General features: G+C 29.4%; 2 protein-coding genes across 6 annotated transcripts in view; one reads left to right on the plus strand and one right to left on the minus strand.

Annotated features, from left to right (window-relative positions):
- Nucleotides 1-83: 83 nt before the first annotated feature.
- LOC111027302 (myotubularin-related protein 3) lies at nt 84-8,634 on the plus strand. Of its 5 annotated transcripts, none has more exons than XM_022305626.1 (13): nt 84-190; nt 2,097-2,458; nt 3,364-3,553; nt 3,629-3,816; nt 4,304-4,439; nt 4,525-4,715; nt 4,787-5,324; nt 5,388-5,500; nt 5,646-5,833; nt 7,330-7,436; nt 7,505-7,642; nt 7,747-7,907; nt 7,998-8,632. In XM_022305626.1, the coding sequence occupies exons 2-13, from the start codon at nt 2,097-2,099 to the stop codon at nt 8,212-8,214; spliced, it is 2,529 nt and encodes an 842-aa protein (XP_022161318.1). In that variant the 5' UTR covers nt 84-190; the 3' UTR covers nt 8,215-8,632. The 5 variants fall into 5 exon arrangements, with proteins under 5 accessions (XP_022161318.1, XP_022161316.1, XP_022161320.1 ...); XM_022305624.1 differs by lacking the exon at nt 84-190 and adding an exon at nt 939-977 and having other exon boundaries at nt 7,998-8,634; XM_022305628.1 differs by lacking the exon at nt 84-190 and adding an exon at nt 939-977 and having other exon boundaries at nt 7,761-7,907; nt 7,998-8,106.
- Nucleotides 8,635-8,939: 305 nt separating this feature from the next.
- LOC111027306 overlaps nt 8,940-11,317 on the minus strand; it is a 9,435-nt gene continuing 7,057 nt past the window's right edge. Inside the window, 6 exon segments of the mRNA XM_022305640.1 lie at nt 8,940-9,734; nt 9,908-10,123; nt 10,211-10,370; nt 10,436-10,560; nt 10,637-10,759; nt 10,835-11,014. Coding sequence (XP_022161332.1) covers nt 9,532-9,734; nt 9,908-10,123; nt 10,211-10,370; nt 10,436-10,560; nt 10,637-10,759; nt 10,835-11,014 — 1,007 coding nt within the window. The 3' untranslated portion in view covers nt 8,940-9,531.

The raw sequence follows: 11,317 nt of genomic DNA on the forward strand, positions 1-11,317 counted from the left end.
GTCGGTACGCCGCTCAATGGTTTTTCCGCGGAATGCCTCGCATAAAAACGTATCGGGTAATAGAGAATAATAGCTGCTGAAGTCGTGGACCACAAAAACGCTCTACCCGACGGACCGAAATCACACCGAGGAAAGATCGTCTTCCTGGTCCGACGGAAATGCACGAACGCTTATCGTATTTTGGATAAAAGTGAGTTTTCCGGACCCCGGAGAGTCGTAACAATGGGGATGATTAGGGCACGGTGGCGACTTTGGACGGGTAACCTCCCCTCATGGCGCGGACGGCCGTAAAACGATAATGACTAATTATTAATAATAATAATAATAATATTATAATTATGACCATTAAAGGCGGACGTCCTTCGCGAAACCAGAACGCGACGTTTGCCATTATAGAAATATGTGATTATACTGAATACAGTAATGAAGGGGTAACTACTCGCTGATCGTGTTGAAACGAAGAACGAATAAAACGATTTCCCGTGCGACATTATTCATATGTCGCATTCCGTACAAGATGTTTATTATTATATTATAGGTAGGTTCTCTGTTGTCGACAAGGTTGTCTAGTGCAACTTGATAGTGTGTGCCTGCGCCATTAAATTCGATGACTGCACACTTTTATTCTCTCTTAGCTCTTTTCCAGTCGTGGTACAATGTTATTTGTTGATCCAGAAACATCATCCATCATGATGCAGAGGATTATTATTGTCTTGTTATGCAATATTATGATAAATGTTTAGAATGTCCAGCCTTTGCGGCTTAGCGATTGTTAATTTCACAATAGGTAGATAAAATAAAATAAATTTATACTGTGATTTTACTATCAGTATTCAGTTGGTTGATATGATATAAAATAATAATAATAATATTTGGTATATATATTTTATTATTTACATATATTTAATATCCAATCAACTTGCATGTACACCAATGACAAATTAAATTTCGATATGGATAACCATAGCAATATCCGTGTAGGTAATCAATACTATATTATTATATATTATTAATTTATACTTAGAACATCTTAGCGACAAATGATGTTAAAAATAACTATGAACTAACCGCGAATTGAAATATCTTTATCTATATCTTCCTATTTCCGACCATGATTACACATAATTTTAAAACCTTAAGTAAACAGAACATTTTGCTTTTACCTTTGACTGTCCAGTGTAATGTGTTATTTAAACGTTTAGTGTGGTTAAGGCGTTACGCGGTATCAACAAATATTGAATTTCATATTTTCATTATAGTATTATTCGATAGTGTGACAGTGTGTTATGAATAATAGATAAACAATATTAGTAGGGTTCCTACTTCCTATGGTATTCGTTTTGAATACATTTAAACATTTAATAGTTTAAAACTTCCAGTGTTAACAAGTCTATTGATAAAATGTCAATTTAATAGGTATATCATAATTATACTTTAGTTGATACTACTATGTAACCATAGATATTAGATACTACTACTACTAATTTTTTTTTTTTTTGATTCGATTAATGTTAATTACAAATATAATTTTACTTGACATTCTAATTTGATGTGAACTATACTTTAATATATCTATGTAAACTGCATATTATACTGTATTTTGTTCATTGTGAATAGTTTCATAAATAATATCCAAAAATAAAAATAAATAAAAAATACCTTTTTTGATTAAAGTAGTATGATTATCAGTTTGAAAATATTTACAAATATTTAAAATCCCACATTATAAATTTTTAATTATTTAGTATTATTGGATCTATCAAGATTAAGTACAAGATTGCTCACATTATACCATTATTACTTTCTGTTCATATAATATGAATAATGTATGTAGTATATACTGTATATAATATTACATAACACTAAATCCAGCTGTCAACCAAACTAATTTCAGGATTGTTTTCTACAATGATTCAGACTTATCATAAAATTAAAAATTATTCAAATTGAATAACGTAAGACAAATGCTCAATATCAAATTGACTTATCCTCTCTAGATTCTTCTTAAATGCCATTATATATATTAAAATTTAAATTGAATAAATTTTATATTTTAGTTGAATGTTTAATTAGTAACACAATTTGTATCATTCTAGATGGAGTTATCTGATTCATCTGGTAGTTCATCGACTGTGACTCAGTCTATGTGTCACGTACGAGCCTCTGAATTGTATCCAAAAAGAGATTTGGAAACCGATGAGGGTCCTCCAACTTTAGAGGCCCCATTGGTGCCTTTTGTTCCTTTAGCCGGCGAATCTGTTGAATATTTAGGTCGCGGCACCAATAATACTGTGTTAGCCCTATCCAATTATCGTTTTTACCTAAAAGTATCTGATGAAGGGTCAAAACGAAGAAGAGGTGTTCAAGACAGCAATATACCATTGGGCCTTATTGAAATGATTGAAATAAAAGATCTATTTTACTTGATAATTAGTTGCAAAGATTCTCGGACATGCAGGTAAGCATTCATGTTTAAATTATTTTCCAGGCAAAAAATTTAGTAACTAAATCAGTCAAATCTATAATGAATCAATTTAATTTTAAGAACAGTTGTAAATTGAAAGAATATAGTTGTAAATTGAATTAGATTTTTATTATAATTGCGAAACAAACTTAATGATAATATTATGTAACTGTTTCTCAGCTATATTAGAATAGAAGTTAAGTATGATGTCCGCCTTCCTAAAAATGTTGTTTTCTTTTGTAACAAATTCTATAAAGTATTGAATGAGATATTTTGAACAAATAAAAATAAAAATATATAGACACATAATAGTATAATAAACAAAAGAATAATGAAAAGTAAAAATTGAAACATAATAATATCTACCTAATATTTGTATGACTGTTACAGAATTAAGCATTCATTTTTATATGTAACCTTGGTTTATATTTCCATTTCATTAAATTTATATTAACACTTCTAAGGGTTCCTTATTGAGGTAGGAGCTTAATTCCTCTAATTTAAATATATGCATATATGTATATATATATATATTATGTCAGGTAATATTAATATTATAGGTTGACACAATTTATCTACATTTTATTTGAAATACGTAAGATTAATTAAATATCCATGTTACCAAAATAATCAATTTTGTTAGAAAAATATTATAGCTAAAACTTTTTTTTGTTAGGTTTAAAAGATATAGTTGTTAGTTAGATATTTTTATAAAAATGAAAGGGCAATGGTATTCTTCATTATTTCACTTTGTAATTCATTTTGTATACACAATTGATTATTAGAAATATGATAACTCAGGTAATTAACATGGTTAAGTACATTTTTACTAAACTTTTAGTTATTTAAGATTCTTAGTTTTAGTTGTTATTACAAAACAGTATATTTGGTTATTACAGGTGTACTTTTACTACAAATGATTTATGTTTGGAGTGGTATAAGCGATTGACCAGAGTAATAGCATCACCAAAAAATGTTCAAGATGTTTTTGCATTTGCATTTCATGCTTGGGCCATTGAGGATCAATGTAATGAAGACATTTCTTTAAACTTAGGACATGATGGTGATGATGATTATTTTATGAAAGAGGTAAATTAATTAGGTTAAATAGTATTAAACTTAATGCTATTAACATTGCTCTACATTTTTTAATTCATTATACAGATTGAAAGACTAAATATAAGTGTTCTAAGTGATAACTCTAAATGGCGTATTTCAAAAGTAAATTGGGACTATAAATTATGTGCCTCTTATCCAAATCGATTATTGGTTCCTTCTTGTATTACTGATCAAACATTGGAAGCTGCAGCCAAATTTCGTAGTTCCAAACGAGTTCCAGTAATTGTATGGAGGTAAAATAGTATACATTTAAGAGGATGCCAGTTCAATATTTGTTTTCTCTCAGACCTACATGTAACATAATTAAAATGTTTTCACCTAAAATTGTTTTTCAAGATTTTTAAGTTATCTTGGAGTAAAATTACCTATTACAAAAGTTATAGAAAATTATATTTTTGAGGGTATTACATATCAGTTTTATATTTAAATATTTTATTATTATTTGACTTTGTATTCAACTATCAAAATAAAAGAAAATTGTGTAAGTTTAAATGATGTTTAAATTGTTTTAAGACAATATTTAGATTAATCTATATGTCATGCTTTCTAAAACATACAAAAAAATGACTGGTGTAAATGTGTTTAGTCTCTGTTGCTGCTAGTGGATCAGAGAAAAAATAAATATTGCGCTGACATCCTCTTAAATTCTTAATCAATATTTTTAAACATTATTTATATTTAAATTATAATTAAATTGTTATGACTTAAATATAATATTAGGCATAAGGGTAATGGAGCTATTTTAGCAAGATGTTCCCAACCTGAAGTGGGTTGGTTAGGATGGAGATCCTCAGAGGATGAAGACTTATTGAAAGCAATTAATGAATCTTGCCAAAATAAATCTAAAAAATCTAAAGTAAATACAAAGATTACCTTCATAAAATAAATGATGCATAATGTATTTATATGCAATTAATTATCCTTCTTTATAATTTTATTAGAAATTAATTGTAATTGATGCACGCTCATATCCGTCAGCTGTTGCGAATCGCGCTCGAGGTGGAGGATGTGAATGTCCCGAATATTATCCTGGATGTGAAATTCGGTTCATGAATTTGGCAAATATTCATGCTGTCAGAAAAAGTTTCCATTTACTTCGTCAACTATGTGCTTCGCCTCCTGATCTTCCAAAGTATGTTCTTCCTAAATATTTTAATCTAAATTATAATTTTTTATTTCTAATTTATCAAATATTTCTTTTAGCTGGTACAGTTTACTGGAAAACACACGATGGTTACATAATATTAGTGGTCTTCTTCATGCTGCTAATACTGTTGCAGCAACTATTGAATTTGAAATGCAACCAGTTCTTGTACACTGCTCAGATGGTTGGGATCGTACTCCTCAAATTGTTTCTTTGGCTGAACTAATGTTGGACTCGTATTATCGAACGATTGATGGTTTTCGAGTTTTATGTCAAAGAGAATGGTTAGACTTTGGACATAAATTCGCTGATCGTGGTCAAGGTGAAGATCCAAATGAACGATGTCCAGTATTTATTCAGTGGTTGGACTGTGTGCATAATGTGATGTCACAGTATCCTTGTGCTTTTGAATTTTCCAAAACGTACTTAGTCAAATTAGCACAACATACATACTCAAATCTTTTCGGTACATTTTTGTGCAATAGTGGTGCTGAAAGAAAACGCACTGGGATAGGTACTGCTACATTTTCTGTTTGGAAACATTTGGCTGCATCTGCTGAATGTAGAAATCATTTATATTCATCTCAACAAGACAATGTAATATTATTAATAAAATTATTAAATTTTCTTTTAAAATAATATGATTATGTTTGGTTGTAGGTTTTATGGATTAGTTGTAATGTAAGAGATATGAATCTTTGGAGAGATTTATATGTTGGACCATTTACTGATGGACCTCAACTAACCAAAACTACTGAAATATGTAATTCTATGTAAGTCATTTGTTAGTGTAATACCTACATATTTATTATTGATTTAAATACAGTTTATATTTGTTTGTGTCTTTTTAAGAACATATTTAATTTGAATCTTAATTTTTATTAGCATTGATACCATATTAATATTTGTTCATTTTAGATTGGGAATGGAAGGCATAATTGATCCAATAATAAGAATTGATCAGCCTATTGTGATAAATAGTGAAAGTCCATGCATGGAGCTTTCAAAACCTGAAGATACAATATCTTTAGATGACAGGGATGATAAATCTTCAGACACAAATTCTAGTTCATTGTCAAGTATTATTGCTGAAGAAAATGGTATAGGTAAATAATTAAAAGGTTCCTTAACATTTAACAGTAAATAACAAAAGTGGGCATTAACTAGTTAAAAAGTGATTTTTCCTTTTTAACTTAACTAGTCAAATGCATAATTGAAATAAATTTTCTCAGTTGATTTAAGGATGATAAATTCTTCAAGTAAGATTTTGTATTTTTTGATAATAACTCAATGCTATAATAATACAAACTCTTCTGTTATTTTTCTTTATAAAATAATACTTTATTTAGATATATTTTAGTAGAATAGATTAACATAATATTATGTGACCTTAAATTGGTATTTGATATAAAAAAATATAATTATTAATTGAGATGTTTATACAGTTAAAATATTTAAGAGGACACTAATGGTGTCACACTACTCATGCATTTGTTGTCTCCCTCTTACATACATACAACCGACTACCGAGCAAATTATAATTCATTAATTTCAATGGTAGCTGTTAGTTTTGACATTATAAGTAAATTGACCATAGGTGCAACTAGACCTCTAAAACGTAGGGTGCTATAATTGTAAATGTCCCACAGAGGAGGGCTTAACTCCTGGTGAAGTTACTTAGAACTATTACATACATAAAGTATTTAAGTTTATAATATTATGTAAATATCAGTACATATATATAATGTTATAAAGATTTATGATGTTTAAATATTATTCTATTATATTAGTATATAACTAGGTAAACAAGCCAAAATAATCAGTTTTTTCAATTCACGTGTCAGAATGTAACAACTTAACATTAGGTACTTGATACTGAAATATATCTATAAATTATAATTATATTGCCAAATTAGATATACCAAATTTTGTAAAATGAACTAAATAACATTCTTAATATATATAGTTGGTCATTAGTCATGATAGTTGCTCCGATTAAATTGACTTATCATCAAATTTTTTGGTAAGACATTTATCTGTGCTTAAGCATTGGGTTTAAATCAATACTTTAATTTTTAAGCAATACACACGAGCATGGTAATTTGTGATTTTTCACATACCCATATCTTGCTTGAAAATTAAGATATTGGAAATTTGCCTACATGTAATCACAAAAATTCTTATCTAAATGTTTGATTACATGTCAATTTACTCTAATATCAAAATTATTGAATCTAGTGAACAAACATTTTCTGGGTCGTATGTTTATAATACTGAGTCAACAAACACATGGGTGGTGTCCTCTTAATAATCAGGTATAATAAAATCGATATAATATGTACTGTAATTTTAATTTAGAAAATTAGAAAGAAATAAGAAAGCAGTCACTCTTTATGTGATCCACATCACTAATTAAAAAAATTAGATTAACTCTTTTTAAACTTAATTAAGTGATATTTTTTTCTATATTAAATGTTAACTTAAACTAATTATTTTAATTAACTTGCCCACCTTTGGTGAATAGTAGTATATTATATTTTATTAAGTGTATTCTGCTAAATTATACTATTTTATATTCATGTAATTATATTTTATGATGTAGAACGACATTTGAGTTCAACTAATTATGTCTTAAATACTGTCGATGGACTGTTACCACTTGTAGATGACGTACAAAATAGACTTCGGCAGTTAAATTTAGAACATAAAGTAAACAAATTAATAAATTATTTAAGTTAACCATTAGTATTAATTATCATTAAAATGTTTGGTTTTAGACAAGAGAAGCAGCACTTCAAAATGAATTACATGTCACTCGGCTAGTACTGTTGCGGCAAGCAAGCCATCGTTGTATTGAAGCAACGACTACGCCTGATGTGAATGGTCTATCACTAGCAGAGAAAATTGATGATGATGTGCGTAGTTTATTTAAAATTTAAAAGTATTAGCAACCTTATTTGGTTCACTGATACATTTATCTAGTCATGTATTAGAATGAGGGTGGAGTAATTTTTTGAAGGTATCCGTGTGTAGCAGCACAGGAGGAGAGACGACATTGTCGTGGGAACCTGTGGAGTCGTTCGATGCTCAGCCAACTCTGTGGGTACCGGATCACGCAGTTACCCAGTGTATGTCGTGCGACAACAAGTTCTGGCTGGGAAGACGGAAGCATCACTGTAGGCGAGTAAAAGATATTCTTTTAAAAAAATTAGTGTATAGTTGTAGTGGTTTGCATCAATGTTATATTTTTTATTTATTAATTATTATTAGAAGTTGCGGAAAAATATTCTGCGCAGACTGTTCACGAAATCTGGTTCCGATGCCAGCTGAACAACTCTACGAACCTGTAAGAGTGTGTGAGCCATGTTTTTCAATTGGCGCTTTAAGGACCACTAGCACTTCAACTACCACCACCACTTGTAAGCAAGCTGTTGCAGATGATCAAAAAAATGTTAACATAACTTTACAACCGGCACCATCAAATTAAACTAAAACTAGTTATAGGTGAAAGTTGATCAACATACACACATATGCAACATTGTAATCTGTATGAATTGTATGGAATCATCTTTGTAAAGTGTTCTGTTCTATAACAATACACAATTCAAAGTTGTGACTCGTCCAACAAAAATATTATTATTTTTTGTTTACTTTTCTTTGTTATTATCTAAAACTTATTGGTCCACTGACTATTAATTACCCAACTGAGTAGTGAACATCTTTACTTGTATGATAAATAATAATGATTTTAAGGTGTAGGCTTCTAAATTAGTGTCTATTAACTTTTATTATGGTTACCCCACAAGCTGGACTATTTTTTGTGCACTTAACAAGTAATATTTAAATTGTATCTGTTATGTTTTATCCTTTTATATATATTATAATAAAAATAAAGTTTAACCATTTTTGGAAGTTTATTTACTGTTATAAGTAATAGATATAACCATTACATATCCGTTACCGATTTAACTTCTTCTGATGTAAATCAACTGTTGGTATTTTGTTGTTGTTGTACTTCACATATAATAATATGTAATTAATGTAATTTGTATATAAGTTATTTAATTGAATAAAATAAAATACAAAATGAAAAAAAAAAAAAATAACATTTGTTTAATATAATATGCATATATATATATAATATATATGTTTACATGTATGTGTAACGTAAAGAAAACATTTACTCACTGAGCACTAAGAAAACAATGGAAATGAGTTTGTCCAAAACTATAAGTATATATTATAATTACAATAGTTTATTTCTTCATACATATGTCCGCTAAAGCGGTTCATTTTTTTTTAACTCTAGTAATACAAAGACTTATCAAACTTACATTTCATTTACAACTTCTAACATCACAGACAAATGGTACATAAGAAAATAATTCTTTGTACTTATATACACGTTGTTTTCTAAAGATATAATAATGAATTTTTGTACACAAGAGGGTTCATAATCTTAAAGAAATTATAATGTATTATATAAAATAAGTATATGTTTCAAGTTCATTAGAATAAAATTACAATTTTTCAAAAATTAATAGTTAATTTTTTATTTAAACATGCAAAAAGAAAAGAAAAACGTTTCCGAGATGCTTTGAGGAAATAATTTTAAAAGAGGTCAGTGGAAAAAACACCGAACTTAAAATAAATTAAGAACCCCATAATAAAACAAAAAGAAAAAAAAAGAAAATATTGAGACTTGGAGAAGAGCCCTATATATATTTAAAAGGAATAACAACTTTTTTTTGTGGTTTTTACGATTTTTACACAAAATTGTAGAGGTCGCTACAATTTTCACTGATTAAGAGCGACCACCAACCTGGAACTTTTCAATATCCTCGACACTGAGCATGTTTATGTTTTGTGACATAGCAGGCATGTTTGGTAAACGGCCAGCACGGGCTTGTGCCAACAGTTCTGGAGAAAACCAACGTGCAAGCTGATTACTAACAGGAGATTGTACCCGGTTCATACGAGATTTATCCCCAGAACCATAATTTATACCTTTATAAAATCAAACAAACAGTAGATAATGTTAATTTCTATTGAATAATCATAATTAATTGATTACAATCTATGGACTAAGAATTTTTTTTTAAAGTATTTAATTTTTAATTATTATAAAAGCATGAAACATAGTTTCAATCTAAAGATAAATCAACAAAAATAAAACTCACTGCGACCATTCATATTATTGGATTGTTGCTGCTGCTGCTGCTGTTGTTGAGCTCCATGGTATCTGGGATAATTACCACTCAATATTTGCTGGATAGTTGTATTAACTGGCCGTTGCTGTTGCTGCTGCTGTTGTTGTTGATGCTGCTGCATAAACTGCTGTTGCTGGATTTGCTGTTGCAGAGTATTTATTTGATGCTGAAGTGCATGCTGGGTAACTAAACAAGTTTAACAATATTTATTTTAATTAACAATTCAACATTCTTATTAATAAACAAAAGCAGAAAAAAGGTATTATATCTAACCAGATCTTTCATCAGGTATATGGTGTTTGTCTACCAAAGGTTCTGAGGTTGAAGTCATTTTACGTAACACAGATGTTGGAGTAAGGCCAATTCTTGGTTGAGATTGTGACTGAGATGAGCCTAAATCCATAGCACCTTCACCATATGATGCATTATGAACCTAATTAAAATAAATATATTAATACATTTAAATAATCATTCGTTCTTTCTATAAGCGACGCATACATTTTCCATCCTTTTGTGGGTTTGATCGAGCAGTTGTCTTTTAAGCATTTGGCTTTGATACAATGCAGCTTGTTGTTGTTGTTGTTGGTAAACTAAATCCTGTTGGTTAGCCATTCTTTGGGCATCTAAAATTATAAATTAGTATTTTTTAATATAAAGTATATCTTTTTCGATAGTATCATATTTGAATTAAACACATACTGCTTGAATGTTGAAAGACTTTCATTAGACAAATAAGAGTTTCACGATAACGAGATTGATTAGTACTTGTCTTTTTCCATTGTTCTACTAAATGATGTAGCATTACTTCACCACGTTTTATTCCTATTAAAAAAATATTATTAAAATATTTTGAATACAAATATGTAACGAATATGTATATAATTATATATGTTATACCCATAAGCATTTCTTGTGCTTCGCGACTTTGCAATATATCTTTGGTTGGTGTGTAGAAGTTGACCATATTTTGAAGTTCCACAGGCAGTTTGAACATATGTTGCTTAGACTGTTGTTGTTGTTGTTGTTGAGCAGCCATTGCTTTTGCAACCATATTATTTTCATGTTGCTTTTGAATCTAAATTAACAATTAAAAATAACAATTAGTATCTAGATAGTGATGAGGAAATCTTATAAAATATTGCTTTTTTTTTTTTACAATTTTCTAAGGTGAGAGCCCTAGGCGACATAGGCCATTGGGCTTTTGTGTTGTATAGGTTTGTATTGTAGGTTTTTGGGAAGGTAAGGGGGAAAACGTGTGTGTTTGATTTGGCAGAATTTCGAATGGGGCACCCGTAGGTTTCTGCCATGCCCCGGGGGTGGGGGATGGCAGCACTTGTTCTCCGGTCACCGCGACTTGTCCGGAGAAAAATGCCGCCCGGT

Source organism: Myzus persicae, unplaced genomic scaffold (assembly GCF_001856785.1).
Source record: "Myzus persicae strain clone G006 unplaced genomic scaffold, MPER_G0061.0, whole genome shotgun sequence".
NCBI classification, from domain to species: domain Eukaryota; kingdom Metazoa; phylum Arthropoda; class Insecta; order Hemiptera; family Aphididae; genus Myzus; species Myzus persicae.